At 47.5% G+C, this 19,865-nt stretch overlaps 1 protein-coding gene across 1 annotated transcript in view; it reads right to left on the bottom strand.

Moving 5' to 3' along the window:
* Positions 1–19,865, bottom strand: part of adamts3 (ADAM metallopeptidase with thrombospondin type 1 motif, 3) — a 353,285-nt gene that overhangs the window by 53,513 nt on the left and 279,907 nt on the right. The window contains exons 12-14 of the mRNA XM_029763911.1: positions 13,849–13,962; positions 13,610–13,755; positions 913–1,088 (exon numbers count right to left, since the gene is read on the bottom strand). Coding sequence (XP_029619771.1) covers positions 913–1,088; positions 13,610–13,755; positions 13,849–13,962 — 436 coding nt within the window. The remainder of the gene's footprint in view (positions 1–912; positions 1,089–13,609; positions 13,756–13,848; positions 13,963–19,865) is intronic.

Genomic DNA, 19,865 nt, shown 5'->3' with positions numbered 1-19,865 from the left:
TGTTGAGGCACAGTGGTGCTCCATGGCTGGCTAATAGGGAACGTTGAGGCACAGTGGTGCTTCAAGGATGGCTAATAGGGAAAGTTGAGGCACAGTGGTGCTCCGTTACTGGAAAATAGGGCACGTTGTGGCACAGTGGTGCTCCGTGGTTGGCTAATAGGGCAAGTTGAGGCATAGTGGTGCTCCATCGCTGGCTAATAGGGCACATTGAGGCACAGCAGTGCTCTGTGGCTGGCTAATAGAGGCCCATTGAGGCACAGTGGTGCTCCATCGCTGACTAATAGGGAACGTTGAAGTACAGTGGTGCTCCGTGACTGGCTAATATTGCACGATGAGGCACAGTGGTGCTCCGTGACTGGCTAATAGGGCATGTTGAGGCACAGCAGTGCTCCATTGGTAGCTAATATGGCACATTGAGGCATAGTGGTGCTCCATCGATGGCTAATAGGGCTCGTTGAAGCACAGTGGTGCTCCATCGCTGGCTAATAGGGCACGTTAAGGCACAGTGGTGCTCCAAGGATGGCTAAAAGTGCACGTTGAGGCACAGTGTTGCTACGTGACTGGAAAATAGGGCACGTTGAGGCACAGTGGTACTCCGTAACTGGCTAATAGGGCACGTTGAAGTACAGTGGTGCTCCGTGACTGGCTAATAGGGCATGTTGAAGTACAGTGGTGCTCCATGAATGGCTAAGGGGGCACGTTGAGGCACAGTGGTGCTCCATCGCTGGCTAATAGGGCACATTGAGGCACAATGGTGCTCCGTGGCTGGCTAATAGGGCACGTCTCCCCACAGGAGAACCCTGTTCGGTTCTGTGAAAAAGGTTCTACCTGGAACCAAAAATGGTTCTCCTATAGGGACAGCTGAAGGACCCTTTTGCAACCCTTTTTTCTAACAGTATACACACTACTCACAGTCAGGGTGCTCATAGGGCAGCCAGTGGTGTTTGGTGTTCTGGAACTCAAAGTGGGAGTTGCGTAGCTGGCACTGCTGGGCCCTGAAGTCCTCAAAGTGTTTGGGGCAGTCCTCGGTGTTACACAGCTGGTACTCATAATTCACCCCGGGACAGTCCCCACCGCCGTTAGAGGGGCTGAGGAGAGGGGAGAAACATACACTATCATCATTATACATTTTCTAAATTACACAAACATATCTACTATCAGGTAGTGCAGGGGTACTCAAATACTATTTGAGAAGGTTCAGTCACACAAATGTCCTGTGAAAGGTCCGGATGGATATTGTCATTTATCAACAAAAAACCCACTGCACTGCCCCTGCCGACCCCAAACAGTTCAAATTGTTCACACCGCTTCTACACATTTTGCCATAGGCCGAGAGAACATTTTGAAGTTTTAAAGCTAATTTCCTGCAATTCTACACATTTTGCCATATCAAATCGAATTGTACTGCCATGTCTTATGTGAGTTAATATGATACCTGGGTGACTAAAAAAAAATCAATGGCGGCTCCCTAGGGGTCAAGGTCCCTGGGCACATAATCTGGCCATGATATTTACAAGATTTAGATAGGCGAACCAGCTAACTAGCTAAGATGTGCTAGATTTAGATAGCTGGTTAGCCTAACTTAACTACCTAGCTAACATGTGCTAGATTTAGATAGCTGGTTAGCCTAACGTACCTACTTAGCTAACATGTGTTAGATTTATATGGACATTTCTGACAATTCTGACAGTTTACAAATAACTCTATAACATGCCTGGGCATTTTTTTTATTTCACCTTTATTTAACCAGGTAGGCTAGTTGAGACCAAATTCTCATTTACAACTGCGACCTGGCCAAGATAAAGCAAAGCAGTTCAACACATACAACAACACAGTTACACATGGAATAAACAAACATACAGTCAATAATACAGAACAAAAAGTCTATATACAGTGTGTGCAAATGAGGTAGGATAAGGGAGGTAAGGCAATAAATAGGCCATGGTGGCAAAGTAATTACAATATAGAAATTAAACACTGGAATGGTAGATGTGCAGAAGATGAATGTGCAAGTAGAGATACTGGGGTGCAAAGGAGCAAGATAAATAAATAAATACAGTATGGGGATGATGTAGTTGGATGGGCTATTTACAGATGGGCTATGTACAGGTGCAGTGATCTGTGAGTTGCTCTGACAGCTGGTGCTTAAAGCTAGTGAGGGAGATATGAGTCTCCAGCTTCAGTGATTTTTGCAGTTCGTTCCAGTCATTGGCAGCAGAGAACTGGAAGGAAAGGCGGCCAAAGGAAGAATTGGCTTTGGGGGTGACCAGTGAGATATACCTGCTGGAGCGCATGCTATGGGTGGGTGCTGCTATGGTGACCAGAGAGCTGAGATAAGAGATAAGTTTTACCTAGCAGAGACTTGTAGATGACCTGGAGCCAATGGGTTTGGCGACGAGTATGAAGCGAGGGCCAGCCAACAAGAGCGTACAGGTCGCAGTGGTGGGTAGTATATGGGGCTTTGGTGACAAAACAGATGGCACTGTGATAGACTGCATCCAATTGGTTGAGTAGAGTGTTGGAGGCTATTTTGTAAATGACATCGCCGAAGTCGAGGATTGGTGTTTGGTCAGTTTTACGATGGCATGTTTGGCAGCATGAGTGAAGGATGCTTTGTTGCGAAATAGGAAGCCGATTCTAGATTGAATTATGGATTGGAGATGTTTAATGTGAGTCTGGAAGGAGAGTTTACAGTCTAGCCAGACACCTAGGTATTTGTAGTTGTCCACACACTCTAAGTCAGAACCGTCCAGAGTAGAGATGCTGGACGGGCGGACAGGTGCGGGCAGCGATCGGTTGAAAAGCATGCATTTAGTTTTACTTGCATTTAAGAGCAGTTGGAGGCCATGGAAGAAGAGTTGTATGGCATGGAAGCTCATCTGGAGGTTAGTTAACAAAGTGTCAAAAGAAGGGCCAGAGGTATACAGAATGGTGTCGTCTGCGTAGAGGTGGATCAGAGAATCACCAGCAGCAAGAGCGACATCATTGATGTGTACAGAGAAGAGTCGGCCCAAGAATTGAACCCTGTGGCACCCCCATAGAGACTGCCAGAGGTCCGGAAAACAGGCCCTCCGATTTGACACACTGAACTCTATTAGAGAAGAAGTTGGTGAACTAGGCGAGGCAATCATTTGAGAAACCTAGGCTGTTGAGACTGCCGATAAGAATGTGGTGATTGACAGAGTCGAAAGCCTTGGCCAGGTCGATGAATACGGCTGCACAGTAATGTCTCTTATCGATGGCCGTTATGATATAGCTTAGGACCTTGAGCGTGGCTGAGGTGCACCCATGAGCAGCTCTGAAACCAGATTGCATAGCGGAGAAGGTACGGTGGCATTCGAAATGGTTGGTAATCTGTTTGTTAACTTGGCTTTCGAAGACCTTAGAAAGCAGGGTAGGATAGATATAGGGCTGTAGCAGTTTGGGTCTAGAGTGTTTCCTCCTTTGAAGAGGGGGATGAGTTTTCCAATCTTTGGGAATCTCAGACGATACGAAAAAGAGGTTGAACAGGCTAGTAATAGGGGTTGCAACAATTCCGGCAGATAATTTTAGAAAGAGAGGGTCCAGATTGTCTAGCCCGGCTGATTTGTCTTTCAGAACATCAGCTATCTGGATTTGGGTGAAGGAGAATTGGGGGAGGCTTGGGTGAGTTGCTGTGGGGAGTGGAGGGCTGTTGATCGGGGTAGGGGTAGCCAGGTGGAAAGCATAGCCAGCCATAGAAAAATGCTTATTGAAATTTTCAATTATAGTGGATTTATCGGTGGTGACAGTGTTTCCTAGCCTCAGTGCAGTGGGCAGCTGGGAGGAGGTGCTCTTATTCTCTATGGACTTTACAGTGTCCCAGAACTTTTTTGAGTTTGTGCTACAGGATGCATATTTCTGCTTGAAAAAGCTAGCCTTAGCTTTCCTAACTGCCTGTGTATATTGGTTCCTGACTTCCCTGAAACGTTGCATATCACGGGGGCTATTCGATGCTAATGCAGTACACCACAGGATGTTTTTGTGCTGGTCAAGGGCAGTCAAGTCAGGAGTGAACCAGGGGCTATATTTGTTCTTAGTTCTTTTTTGAATGGGGTTTACACCGGATCATCGCAGCTAGCTAGCTGCAGCCGAGTGGCTATTGTGTCCCGAAGCAAGCACCAGTTAGCCTTGAGCTAGCCTCAAGCTAGGCCCATCTCCCGGCCAGCCGACGGAGTATACCAGCTAATTCTTCGGCTACAATACCTCTTTTGCCAATTGGCCTGGACCCTTTATTGTTGACACGGAGCTCTGCCGATCCATCACGACTGGTCTGCCGACGTAATCATCCGATGTGGTTTCAACAGGCTTTTCCGTTGCGATGTCACTGAAGACCCATCTGCGAGCCCCGGCCCGCTAGCTTTCTGAAAGCCGTGTCTCCCACTCGCCTAGTGTAGTAGCGACTACCGAACGGCTCCCTGACTCACCTATTGCTGCTCATTGGACCCTATGATCACTCGGCCACATAGCTGATGCCTGCTGGTCTGTTCATTAACACCGTATCTCATTTTGTTTTTCTGTCATCCCCAGCCTCGAACTCAGATCCTGTGTGCCTAACTGACCCTCTCTGCCCATTCATCGCCATTTACCCATTGTTGTCTTAGCTCTCCCGACCAACATTGATTGCTTTTCCTCCTCACGCCATTTGCACAGACTATATATAGACTGTGCAAATGGCGTGAATACAACCAGCACTACAACCAGCACTACGACCAGGAATACATCCTGCACTACGACCAGGAATACAACCAGCATAGCGCTGGTTGTATTCCTGGTCATAGCGCTGGTTTTATTCCTGGTCATAGCGCTGGTTGTATTCCTGGTTGTAGCACTGGTTGTATTCCTGGTCGTAGTGCTGGTTGTATTCCTGGTCGTAGCGCTGGTTGTATTCCTGGTCATAGCGCTGGTTGTATTCCTGGTTGTAGCGCTGGTTGTATTCCTGGAGGTAGTGCTGGATGTATTCCTGGTCGTAGTGCTGGTTGTATTCCTGGTCATAGCGCTGGTTGTATTCCTGGTTGTAGCACTGGTTGTATTCCTGGTCGTAGTGCTGGTTGTATTCCTGGTCGTAGCGCTGGTTGTATTCCTGGTCGTAGTGCTGGATGTATTCCTGGTCATAGTGCTGGATGTATTCCTGGTCATACTGCTGGATGTATTCCTGGACGTAGTGCTGGATGTATTCCTGGTCGTAGTGCTGGATGTATTCCTGGTCGTAGTGCTGGATGTATTCCTGGTCGTAGTGCTGGTTGTATTCCTGGTCGTAGTGCTGGATGTATTCCTGGTCATAGTGCTGGATGTATTCCTGGTTGTAGCGCTGGTTGTAATCCTGGTCATAGCGCTGGTTGTATTCCTGGTCATAGCACTGGTTGTATTCCTGGTCGTAGTGCTGGATGTATTCCTGGAGGTAGTGCTGGATGTATTCCTGGTCGTAGTGCTGGTTGTATTCCTGGTCATAGCGCTGGTTGTATTCCTGGTTGTAGCGCTGGTTGTATTCCTGGTCGTAGTGCTGGATGTATTCCTGGTCGTAGTGCTGGTTGTATTCCTGGAGGTAGTGCTGGATGTATTCCTGGTCGTAGTGCTGGATGTATTCCTGGTCGTAGTGCTGGTTGTATTCCTGGTTGTAGTGCTGGATGTATTCCTGGTCATAGTGCTGGATGTATTCCTGGTTGTAGCGCTGGTTGTAATCCTGGTCATAGCGCTGGTTGTATTCTTGGTCATAGCGCTGGTTGTATTCCTGGTCGTAGTGCTGGTTGTATTCCTGGTCATAGCGCTGGTTGTATTCCTGGTCATAGCGCTGGTTGTATTCCTGGTCGTAGTGCTGGATGTATTCCTGGTCGTAGTGCTGGTTGTATTCCTGGAGGTAGTGCTGGATGTATTCCTGGTCGTAGTGCTGGTTGTATTCCTGGTTGTAGTGCTGGATGTATTCCTGGTCATAGTGCTGGATGTATTCCTGGTTGTAGCGCTGGTTGTAATCCTGGTCATAGCGCTGGTTGTATTCTTGGTCATAGCGCTGGTTGTATTCCTGGTCGTAGTGCTGGTTGTATTCCTGGTCATAGCGCTGGTTGTATTCCTGGTCATAGCGCTGGTTGTATTCCTGGTCGTAGTGCTGGATGTATTCCTGGTCGTAGTGCTGGTTGTATTCCTGGAGGTAGTGCTGGATGTATTCCTGGTCGTAGTGCTGGTTGTATTCCTGGTCGTAGTGCTGGTTGTATTCCTGGAGGTAGTGTTGGATGTATTCCTGGTCATAGCGCTGGTTGTATTCCTGGTCGTAGTGCTGGTTGTATTCCTGGTCGTAGTGCTGGATGTATTCCTGGTCGTAGTGCTGGATGTATTCCTGGTCGTAGTGCTGGTTGTATTCCTGGTCGTAGTGCTGGTTGTATTCCTGGTCGTAGTGCTGGATGTATTCCTGGTCGTAGTGCTGGATGTATTCCTGGTCGTAGTGCTGGTTGTATTCCTGGTCGTAGTGCTGGTTGTATTCCTGGTCGTAGTGCTGGATGTATTCCTGGTCGTAGTGCTGGTTGTATTCCTGGTCGTAGTGCTGGTTGTATTCCTGGACGTAGTGCTGGATGTGCTGGTAAGTTGACGTCTCTCTGATATCCAATAGTTCTTCCCGGCTGTATGTAATAACACTTAAGGTTTTCTGGGCTAACAATGTAAGAAATAATACATAAAAAAACAAAATACTGCACAGTTTCCTAAGGACTAGAAGCTAAGCTGCCATCTTTATTGGCGCCATCTTGCTTAGAAATAGTGAGATGGCGCCGATAGATATGGCATGTGTTATATCTGGTATAATTCTCCTGTCTTATCTGGTGTCCTGTGTGAATTTAAGTACGATCCCTCAGTTGGTAGAGCATGGTGTTTGCAACACCAGGGTTGTGGGTTCGATTCCCACGGGGGACCAGTACGGAGAAAAAATGTATCAAATGTATGCATTCACTACTGTAAGTCGCTCTGGATAAGAGCGTCTGCTAAATGACTAAAATGTAAAAAACATTTTTTAAATTCCCTCTCCCTCGCTATGGGAGGGGTTAAGGGGAGTGTGGTGCTATGGGAGGGGTTAGGGGGAGTGTGGTGCTATGGGAGGGGTTAGAGGGAATATGGTGCTATGGGAGGGGTTAGAGGGAGTATGGTGCTATGGGAGGGGTTAGGGGGAGTATGGTGCTATGGGAGGGGTTAGGGGGAGTATGGTGCTATGGGAGGGATTAGGGGTTAAGGGGAGTGTGGTGCTTTGGGAGGGGTTAGGGGGAGTATGGTGCTATGGGAGGGGTTAGGGGGAGTATGGTGCTATGGGAGGGGTTAGGGGGAGTGTGGTGCTATGGGAGGGGTTAGTAGTTAGGGGGAGTATGGTGCTATGGGAGGGGTTAGGGGGAGTATGGTGCTATGGGAGGGGTTAGGGGGAGTATGGTGCTATGGGAGGGGTTAGTAGTTAGGGGAGGTATGGTGCTATGGGAGGGGTTAGGGGAGGTATGGTGCTATGGGAGGGGTTAGGGGGAGTATGGTGCTATGGGAGGGGTTAGGGGGAGTATGGTGCGATGGGAGGGGTTAGTAGTTAGGGGGAGTGTGGTGCTATGGGAGGGGTTAGGGGGAGTATGGTGCTATGGGAGGGGTTAGGGGGAGTGTGGTGCTATGGGAGGGGTTAGGGGAGTATGGTGCTATGGGAGGGGTTAGTAGTTAGGGGGAGTGTGGTGCTATGGGAGGGGTTAGGGGTTAGGGGGAGTATGGTGCTATGGGAGGGGTTAGTATTTAGGGGGAGTATGGTGCTATGGGAGGTGTTAGGGGGAGTGTGGTGCTATGGGAGGGGTTAGGGGGAGTGTGGTGCTATGGGAGGGGTTAGGGTGAGTATGGTGCTATGGGAGGGGTTAGGGGTTAAGGGGAGTGTGGTGCTTTGGGAGGGGTTAGGGGGAGTATGGTGCTATGGGAGGGGTTAGGGGGAGTATGGTGCTATGGGAGGGGTTAGGGGGAGTGTGGTGCTATGGGAGGGGTTAGGGTGAGTATGGTGCTATGGGAGGGGTTAGGGGGAGTGTGGTGCTATGGGAGGGGTTAGTAGTTAGGGGGAGTATGGTGCTATGGGAGGGGTTAGGGGGAGTATGGTGCTATGGGAGGGGTTAGGGGGAGTGTGGTGCTATGGGAGGGGTTAGGGGGAATGTGGTGCTATGGGAGGGGTTAGTAGTTAGGGGAGGTATGGTGCTATGGGAGGGGTTAGGGGGAGTGTGGTGCTATGGGAGGGGTTAGTAGTTAGGGGGAGTATGGTGCTATGGGAGGGGTTAGGGGGAGTATGGTGCTATGGGAGGGGTTAGGGGGAGTATGGTGCTATGGGAGGGGTTAGGGGGAGTGTGGTGCTATGGGAGGGGTTAGGGGTTAGGGGGAGTATGGTGCTATGGGAGGGGTTAGTAGTTAGGGGAGGTATGGTGCTATGGGAGGGGTTAGGGGGAGTGTGGTGCTATGGGAGGGGTTAGGGGGAGTGTGGTGCTATGGGAGGGGTTAGGGGTTAGGGGGAGTATGGTGCTATGGGAGGGGTTAGTAGTTAGGGGAGGTATGGTGCTATGGGAGGGGTTAGGGGGAGTGTGGTGCTATGGGAGGGGTTAGGGTGAGTATGGTGCTATGGGAGGGGTTAGGGGTTAAGGGGAGTGTGGTGCTTTGGGAGGGGTTAGGGGGAGTATGGTGCTATGGGAGGGGTTAGGGGGAGTATGGTGCTATGGGAGGGGTTAGGGGGAGTGTGGTGCTATGGGAGGGGTTAGGGTGAGTATGGTGCTATGGGAGGGGTTAGGGGTTAAGGGGAGTGTGGTGCTTTGGGAGGGGTTAGGGGGAGTATGGTGCTATGGGAGGGGTTAGGGGGAGTGTAGTGCTATGGGAGGGGTTAGTAGTTAGGGGGAGTATGGTGCTATGGGAGGGGTCAGGGGGAGTATGGTGCTATGGGAGGGGTTAGGGGGAGTATGGTGCTATGGGAGGGGTTAGGGGGAATGTGGTGCTATGGGAGGGGTTAGTAGTTAGGGGAGGTATGGTGCTATGGGAGGGGTTAGGCGGAGTGTGGTGCTATGGGAGGGGTTAGTAGTTAGGGGAGGTATGGTGCTATGGGAGGGGTTAGGGGGAGTGTGGTGCTATGGGAGGGGTTAGTAGTTAGGGGGAGTATGGTGCTATGGGAGGGGTTAGGGGGACTATGGTGCTATGGGAGGGGTTAGGGGGAGTGTGGTGCTATGGGAGGGGTTAGGGGGGATGTGGTGCTATGGGAGGGGTTAGTAGTTAGGGGAGGTATGGTGCTATGGGAGGGGTTAGGGGGAGTGTGGTGCTATGGGAGGGGTTAGTAGTTAGGGGGAGTATGGTGCTATGGGAGGGGTTAGGGGGAGTATGGTGCTATGGGAGGGGTTAGGGGGAGTATGGTGCTATGGGAGGGGTTAGGGGGAGTGTGGTGCTATGGGAGGGGTTAGGGGTTAGGGGGAGTATGGTGCTATGGGAGGGGTTAGTAGTTAGGGGAGGTATGGTGCTATGGGAGGGGTTAGGGGGAGTGTGGTGCTATGGGAGGGGTTAGGGGGAGTGTGGTGCTATGGGAGGGGTCAGGGGTTAGGGGGAGTATGGTGCTATGGGAGGGGTTAGTAGTTAGGGGAGGTATGGTGCTATGGGAGGGGTTAGGGGGAGTGTGGTGCTATGGGAGGGGTTAGGGGGAGTGTGGTGCTATGGGAGGGGTTAGGGGTTAGGGGGAGTATGGTGCTATGGGAAGGGTTAGTAGTTAGGGGGAGTGTGGTGCTATGGGAGGGGTTAGGAGTTAGGGGGAGTATGGTGCTATGGGAGGGGTTAGGGGGAGTGTGGTGCTATGGGAGGGGTTAGGGGGAGTATGGTGCTATGGGAGGGGTTAGTAGTTAGGGGGAGTGTGGTGCTATGGGAGGGGTTAGGGGGAGTATGGTGCTATGGGAGGGGTTAGGGGGAATATGGTGCTATGGGAGGGGTTAGTAGTTAGGGGGAGTGTGGTGCTATGGGAGGGGTTAGGGGTTAGGGGGAGTGTGGTGCTATGGGAGGGGTTAGGGGGAATGTGGTGCTATGGGAGGGGTTAGGGGGAGTGTGGTGCTATGGAAGGGGTTAGGGGGAGTATGGTGCTATGGGAGGGGTTAGGGGTTTGGGGGAGTGTGGTGCTATGGGAGGGGTTAGGGGGAGTGTGGTGCTATGGGAGGGGTTAGGGGGAATATGGTGCTATGGGAGGGGTTAGTAGTTAGGGGGAGTGTGGTGCTATGGGAGGGGTTAGGGGTTAGGGGGAGTGTGGTGCTATGGGAGGGGTTAGGGGGAATGTGGTGCTATGGGAGGGGTTAGGGGGAGTGTGGTGCTATGGGAGGGGTTAGGGGGAGTGTGGTGCTATGGGAGGGGTTAGGAGTTAGGGGGAGTATGGTGCTATGGGAGGGGTTAGGAGTTAGGGGGAGTATGGTGCTATGGGAGGGGTTAGGGGGAGTGTGGTGCTATGGGAGGGGTTAGGGGGAGTGTGGTGCTATGGGAGGGGTTAGGAGTTAGGGGGAGTATGGTGCTATGGGAGGGGTTAGGAGTTAGGGGGAGTATGGTGCTATGGGAGGGGTTAGGGGGAGTGTGGTGCTATGGGAGGGGTTAGGAGTTAGGGGGAGTATGGTGCTATGGGAGGGGTTAGGGGGAGTATGGTGCTATGGGAGGGGTTAGGGGGAGTATGGTGCTATGGGAAGGGTTAGGGGGAGTGTGGTGCTATGGGAGGGGTTAGGAGTTAGGGGGAGTATGGTGCTATGGGAGGGGTTAGGGGGAGTGTGGTGCTATGGGAGGGGTTAGGAGTTAGGGGGAGTATGGTGCTATGGGAGGGGTTAGGGGGAGTATGGTGCTATGGGAGGGTAGGGGGAGTATGGTGCTATGGGAGGGGTTAGGGCAGTGCTTCTCAATTATTTTCTGTTACGCCCCCCTAGGAAGAAGTAAACATTTCGCGCCCCCCCAACTCTCCGCCGCGACTGTAAATAGTATCATTTGTCTATAAAATTGTTATAAGTACACCTCTGCATAACATTGTATCCTTATTAACATTAAAGAAAAATAAAAAAGAAAGAAATATAGATCAACTTACAACAAAGAATAACTTTATTAACATTGTTTTTTTAGTTTGTAACAGAAAAGACTTCAAGTGCATCAATTTGCCTGAAATTTAAAAAAATTAAACCCTTATTTAGACTGTAAACATTTTTGGACCATTAGATACTGAAAAATAAAATTAAATATAATCAATAAATAATAATAAATTCAAATTGATCAGCAACATTAACTCAGGAGCACAATATATGAAACATTTTGACCTATAAAACAAAAATGAATAAAACAATTTGTGCTGATTTTTTTTAAATCAAAATGAGGAAGTCAGGATTAATGGCTACAATGAGCACGTTTTGCAGAGCACAGCTTTTCGAAGCGGGGTTTGAAGCATGATACTGTTTGTAAGTCGCTCTGGATAAGAGCGTCTGCTAAATGACTTAAATGTAAATGTAGATGATACTGCAACTCTCAGCTCCTGCTCAATGTTTAGCTGGGACCTGTACTTGGTCTTCAGTGCAGCAACAGCAGAGAAGCCAGTCTCACAAAGATAAGATGTTGCAAAAGGAAGAAGAATGCCCATGGCCCTCTGCCCTAAGAGTGGATACTGCCTCTCTACACTCAGCCAGAATTCACTCAGTGTCTGTGATATGAACCTCAGTCTCAATGTGGAGTCAGACGTCATATCAATGAACTGGTCCTCCTCTGCAGAGCTGAAACCAGTTGGAGCTGGTGCATTGAAAGGATCTCTCACCCAGTCATATTGGGAACTGTTTTCAGGGAAGTACTTTTTAAAGAATCTCATCAGTGATGAAATATGCTCCTTAATATATGGAATCACTGAGGTGGCATCATAGTCAGTAGTGTCAACAAATTCATGCAGGTTCTGGAATGAATCAGTATTTCCTTCATCAAGTCGCCTGCCCCACATTGCAAGCTTTCGAGTGAAAGAGCTGATCTTGTCTGTGACCTGAGGGAGGTGTTTATCTTTCCCTTGAAGCTGTAGATTTAGTTCATTTAGCTTTCCAAATATGTCACTCAGGTAGGCCAGTTTTGCCAGGAAGTTCTCATCACTACATTTTTCTGTGATGTCATACTTGTGCTCCTGCTCCAAAAACATTCTTATCTGCTCTCTGAGCTCAAAAACTCGGGACAAGACTTTTCCTCGTGACAGCCACCTTGCTTCACTGTGAAACAGCACAGCTTGATGTTCAGCTCCCATCTCCTCACAGATAGCAGAGAAGACTCTTGTTTTTAGTGGTCTGGTCTTTATAAAATTGACTACACCTACAATGTCAGTCATAACCTCACTTAATTCAGAGGAAAGGTGCCTTGATGCCAGTGCTTCTCTGTGTATAACACAGTGTGTCCACTCAGCATTAGGTGAGGCCTTCTTGATGAGTGCCCGAAGTCCTTTTCTCATCCCTGCCATGGTCTGTGCACCATCACTGCAAACACCAATGCAGTTCTCCCACTTTAGCCAATTCTCAGTCAGGAAGCAGTCCAGCATTTTGAATAGCTCTTCAGCTGTGGCTCTGTCTCTGACATATTTACAAAAAAGTAGATCCTCACACAGGGAGTTTGTCATGTCAAAGCGTACAACAAACAGTCTTTGTTGCTGTCAGTTGCTTCATCGAACTGTAAGGCAAAACGTTTGTCTTTGAGTTTATCTACCAGCTGTTCTTTAATATCGTTAGCAATGTCATTTATACGTCTGGCGACAGTGTCATTGGACAGAGGGATAGTTTTTATTTTTGCAGCACTTGCGTCATCCAGCATGACACAGACCATGTCTAATGCTGCAGGCAGTATCAGCTCCTCTGCTATGGAGTGGGTTTTTTTGCGCTGAGCAATTTGGTACGCCACCTTATATGATGCGAACAGTGCTCGCTGGTTTACTGAAGTAGCATTCACAAAGCGGGACGATTGTTGACAATATTCGGCACGTTTTCGCTGAAAAAACTCAAGCGGCTTATCAGCGTGATTGGGGTGTAATGTCTTTAAGTGACGCCTTAATTTATTTGGCTTCACGATGTCCGCTGCCAACATTTTTAGACACAGTAAACATACCGGTCTTTCCTCGTCTCCCACCGTAGTCACAGTGAAGCCAAGCGCTACATACGCTTCGTCATATTTCCTCGTCTTAGCTTTCGGGAGACTTACGTTTGTCTCATTATCTCCGTCTCTCTCCGCCTTTCTTTTCATCCCTGTTAAATATGTTTCCATGGTGTCTCTTAAGGGTTTGTTATCTGCACTTCATATCTCCTGCTCTGTGCTGTGTGCTCTTGTTCGGTTAAAAAAAAACCTACTACGCTGCAAAAAAAAAGCGTGTTCCCCAGGGTCACGCGCCCCCCCTGGCATCGCTCCGAGCCCCCCCAGGGGGGCGCGCCCCACTATTTGAGAAGGACTGGGTTAGGGGGAGTATGGTGCTATGGGAGGGGTTAGTAGTTAGGGGGAGTGTGGTGCTATGGGAGGGGTTAGGGGGAGTATGGTGCTATGGGAGGGGTTAGGGGAGTATGGTGCTATGGGAGGGGTTAGTAGTTAGGGGGAATGTGGTGCCGGGTCTTACACTGGGTTGTTGCACTGGCGAGTCCTGAAGCGAACCCCTGTCCCACAGGAGCGGGAACAGGAACCATATTTCGTCCAGGAGCCCCAGGAGCCATCCTGCGTCACCTGGTTGACATTCTTCCACATGCAGTGACCTTTATAGCACCACTATAGAGGAGACAGAGGACAGTCAGACAGACACAACAACAAGCTGAGCTAATGGTTACGTAGTCATGCATAGTTTAGGAGGAGTTATCTCACCTTCCCAGGAGCACACTCGGTACCGTCCAGGGGAGGGCCTTTTTTGGTTTTGCAGAAGTATGGGTTGTCAGGGTGACTGCACCACAGCTGCTTACATGGGTCAAAGGTGCGAAACTGAAAGAAGAAGAAGAATACATTTTAAATGCTGGCTCTGGTTTACTGGGTTGGAGAGACAGAAGATGTTCAGGAAGCCAGTCAGCCAGCTGCAGTATGGCATATCATTATCTACCTACCGCATCCCCATATTGTTTTTATTTACTTTTTTGCTCTTTTGCACACCAGTATTTCTACTTGCACATCATCATCTGCACATCTATCACTCCAGTGTTAATTTGCTAAATTGTAATTACTTCGCTACTATGGCCTATTTATTGCCTTACCTCCTCACGCCATTTGCACACACTGTATATAGACTTTTTCTATTGTGTTATTGACTGTACGTTTGTTTATTCCATGTGTAACTCTGTGTTGTTGTTTGTGTCGCACTGCTTTGCTTTATCTTGGCCAGGTCGCAGTTGGAAATGAGAACTTGTTCTCACCTAGCCTTCCTGGTTAAATAAAGGTGAAATAATTTTTTAAAAATAATTTAAAAAATGTATGTGTATGGCTGAGTGCATTTTATATTTTATTAGGATCCCCATTAGGAGACAGCTAGTCTTACTGGTGTCTGACACATAACAAAAAATACATTACAGACAAAATACTTAAATTTAAAAACATGAACATGTAGTGTGTGTGTGTGTGCATCTATCAGTTCCACATACATGTCAGTACATACACACAACAAGTAGGTCACTCAGATATGATGTGGGTCAATACTGGGGCCCCTCTTGTTCAGCCTGTACATTCATGATGTGCCTTCTGTCTGTACTGGGTCTGTAGTTCAGCCTGTACATTAATGATGTGCCTTCTGTCTGTACTGGGTCTGTAGTTCAGCCTGTACATTAATGATGTGCCTTCTGTCTGTACTGGGTCTGTAGTTCAGCCTGTACACATTCATGATGTGCCTTCTGTCTGTACTGGGTCTGAGGTTCAGATATTTTCAGATGATACAGTGATCTATGTGCATGCATGCAAAGAGCAAACAACAAGCTGCACAAGAACTCACTACTGTAATGGTCCAGGTTACAAAGTGACTCAGTGACTCACTACTGTAATGGTCCAGGTTACAAAGTGGCTCAGTGACTCACTACTGTAATGGTCCAGGTTACAACGTGGCTCAATGACTCACTACTGTAATCGTCCAGGTTACAAAGTGACTCAATGACTCATGTTTGCATCTCAATGTGAAAAAAAAACATTCTGCATGTTCTTCACAAAGAGTTTTTCACAAAACTGTACTTCAAATCTATGATACTCCCCCACTTAACATACTGCTTGTCTAGTTGGGCCCAAGCTTGCTATACAACATTAAAACCTATTCAGTCTGTCTACAAACAGGCTCTCAAAGTGCTCGATAGGAAGCCCAATAGCAATCATCACTGTTACATCCTCAGAAAGCATGAGCTCCTGAGTTGTAAAAATCTTGTGCAATACACCGACGCATGTCTTGTATTCAAGATCCTAAATGGCCTGGCTCCCCCTCCACTTAGTACTTTAGTTAAACACAAAATCCAAACCCATGGCAGCTGATCCACAATGTCTACCATGAGAGGTGACTGTATAGTTCCCTTAAGGAAAAGCAACTTTAGTCAATCTGCTTTCTCTGTGAGAACTTCCCGTGTCTGGAACACACTGCCATCAGACACACACAACTGCACCACCTATCACACCTTCACAAAAAACATAGTTTTAGTTACTCAGCTCCGTGGTCCTGGAATTCTCTCCTGAACATTTTAACATTTGATGATCTAGCTTCGTTCTTGGAGTTTAAACACTTGATCGATGTATATATCATAGAAGAGTGTAATTGTTTTTAGGCCAGCTGTTTTTAGTCAAGACTTTCGTGTTTTTAACGTAAAACCTATGTTGTTCTGTCTGCATGCTACGTGTTGCTTGTTCTATGTTGTTCTGTCTGCATGCTACGTGTTGCTTTTTCTATGTTGTTCTGTCTGCATGCTACGTGTTGCTTGTTCTATGTTGTTCTGTCTGCATGCTACGTGTTGCATATTCTGTTTCTCTGTCTGCATGCTACGTGTTGCTTGTTCTATGTTGCTATGTCCGCATGCCATAACTGATGCAGTGAAAATATGTTTTTTAAATTTAATGCGACATCTTTTTGTCTCAATAAATTAGATTTATGCGACATCTTTTTGAGTGCAAACCCATTACAACTCTATGTCTGACCGATAACAGAACCCAACAGCACCAATAACACCATACAGAACCCAACACACCAATAGCACCATACAGAACCCAACAGCACCAATAACACCATACAGAACCCAACACACCAATAGCACCATACAGCACCAATAACACCATACAGAACCTAATACACCAATAACACCATACAGAACCCAACAGCACTAATTACACCATACAGAACCCAACAGCACCAATAACACCATACAGAACCCAACACACCAATAACACCATACAGAACCCAACACACCAATAACACCATACAGAACCCAACACACCAATAGCACCATACACAACCCAACAGCACCAATAACACCATACAGCACCAATAACACCATACAGAACCCAACACACCAAGAAACACCATACAGAACCCAACACACCAATAGCACCATACAGAACCCAACAGCACCAATAACACCATACAGAACCCAACACACCAATAACACCATACAGAACCCAACAGCACCAATAGCACCATACGAACCCAACAGCACCAATAACACCATACAGAACCCAACAGCACCAATAACACCATACAGAACCCAACATCACCAATAACACCATATAGAACCCAACACACCAATAGCACCATACAGCACCAATAACACCATACAGAACCTAATACACCAAAAACACCATACAGAACCCAACAGCACCAATAACACCATACAGAACCCAACATCACCAATAACACCATACAGAACCCAACACACCAATAACACCATACAGCACCCAACACACCAATAACACCATACAGCACCAATAACACCATACGAACCCAACAGCACCAATAACACCATACAGAACCCAACACACCAATAACACCATACAAAACCCAACACACCAATAGCACCATACAGAACCCAACACACCAATAACACCATACAGCACCAATAACACCATACATAACCCAACACACCAATAACACCATACAGAACCCAACAGCACCAATAGCACCATACAGAACCCAACACACCAATAACACCATACAGCACCAATAACACCATACAGAACCCAACACACCAATAACACCATACAGAACCCAACAGCACCAATAACACCATACAGAACCCAACATCACCAATAACACCATACAGCACCAATAACACCATACGAAACCAACAGCACCAATAACACCATACAGCACCAATAACACCATACAGAACCCAACACACCAATAGCACCATACAGAACCCAACAGCACCAATAACACCATACAGCACCAATAACACCATACAGAACCCAACACACCAATAACACCATACAGAACCCAACAGCACCAATAGCACCATACGAACCCAACAGCACCAATAACACCATACAGAACCCAACAGCACCAATAACACCATACAGAACCCAACATCACCAATAACACCATATAGAACCCAACACACCAATAGCACCATACAGCACCAATAACACCATACAGAACCTAATACACCAAAAACACCATACAGAACCCAACAGCACCAATAACACCATACAGAACCCAACATCACCAATAACACCATACAGAACCCAACACACCAATAACACCATACAGCACCCAACACACCAATAACACCATACAGCACCAATAACACCATACGAACCCAACAGCACCAATAACACCATACAGAACCCAACAGCACCAATAGCACCATACAGAACCCAACACACCAATAACACCATACAGCACCAATAACACCATACATAACCCAACACACCAATAACACCATACAGAACCCAACAGCACCAATAGCACCATACAGAACCCAACACACCAATAACACCATACAGCACCAATAACACCATACAGAACCCAACACACCAATAACACCATACAGAACCCAACAGCACCAATAACACCATACAGAACCCAACATCACCAATAACACCATACAGCACCAATAACACCATACGAAACCAACAGCACCAATAACACCATACAGCACCAATAACACCATACAGAACCCAATAGCACCAATAACACCATACAGAACCCAACATCACAAATAACACCATATAGAACCCAACACACCAATAGCACCATACAGCACCAATAACACCATACATAACCCAACACACCAATAACACCATACAGAACCCAACAGCACCAATAGCACCATACAGAACCCAACACACCAATAACACCATACAGCACCAATAACACAATACAGAACCCAACACACCAATAACACCATACAGAACCCAACATCACCAATAACACCATACAGCACCAATAACACCATACGAAACCAACAGCACCAATAACACCATACAGCACCAATAACACCATACAGAACCCAACAGCACCAATAACACCATACAGAACCCAACATCACCAATAACACCATACAGAACCCAACACACCAATAACACCATACAGAACCCAACACACCAATAGCACCATACAGCACCAATAACACCATACAGAACCTAATACACCAATAACACCATACAGAACCCAACAGCACGAATAACACCATACAGAACCCAACATCACCAATAACACCATACAGAACCCAACAGCACCAAAAACACCATACAGCACCAATAACACCATACAGAACCCAACAGCACCAATAACACCATACAGAACCCAACAGCACCAATAACACCATACAGAACCCAACAGCACCAATAACACCATACAGAACCCAACAGCACCAATAACACCATACAGAACCCAACAGCACCAATAAGTCAGTCCAACTCCCCTAGAGGAATGACTCCCCTCTATTTCCCCCCTTTCTTCTGGTTGCTGACACTATCATCGCCAAGCTTATCGCCAACCTTTTTAACCTGTCTCTCCTTTCTGGGGTGGTTCGCATTGTTTGGAAGGCAGCCACGGTTCATCCTTTATTTAAAGGAGATGACGCACTTGTTGAGGAGTGACGGACTCCATCCTAGCTGGAGGGGCGCTCTCATCTTATCTACGAACATAGACAGGGCTCTAACTCCCCTAGCTCCACAATGAGGTAGGGTGCAGGCCAGGCAGCAGGCTGTTAGCCAGCCTGCCAGCTTAGTGGAGCCTGCCACTAGCACAGTCAGTGTAGTCAGCCCAGCTATCCCCATTGAGACCATGTCTGTGCCTCGACATAGGTTGGGGAAAACTAAACATTGCGGTGTTCGCCTTAGAAATCTCACTGGAGCAAAGACCTCCTCCATTCCTGCCATTATTGAAAGAGATTGTGATACCTCACATCTCAAAATAGGGCTACTTAATGTTAAATCCCTCACTTCCAAGGAAGTTATAGTCAATGAACTAATCACTGATCATAATCTTGATGTGGTTGGGCTGACTGAAACATGGCTTAAGCCTGATGAATTTACTGTGTTAAATGAGGCCTCACCCCCTGGTTACACTAGTGACCATATCCCCCGCGCATCCCGCAAAGGCGGAGGTGTTGCTAACATTTATGATAGCAAATTTAAATTTTCAAAATAAATAAATTATGTTTTCGTCTTTTGAGCTTCTAGTCATGAAATCTATGCAGACTACTCAATCACTTTTTATAGCTACTGTTTACAGGCCTCCTGGGCCATATACAGCGTTCCTCACTGAGTTCCCTGAATTCCTATCGGACCTTGTAGTCATGGCAGATAATATTCAAATTTTTGGTGAATTTAATATTCACATGGAAAAGTCCACAGACCCACTCTAAAAGGCTTTCGGAGCCATCATCGACTCAGTGGGTTTTGTCCAACATGTCTCCGGACCTACTCAC

Source organism: Salmo trutta, chromosome 9 (assembly GCF_901001165.1).
Source record: "Salmo trutta chromosome 9, fSalTru1.1, whole genome shotgun sequence".
Taxonomy (NCBI): Eukaryota; Metazoa; Chordata; class Actinopteri; order Salmoniformes; family Salmonidae; genus Salmo; species Salmo trutta.
This window is presented reverse-complemented; position numbering and strand designations above follow the sequence as displayed.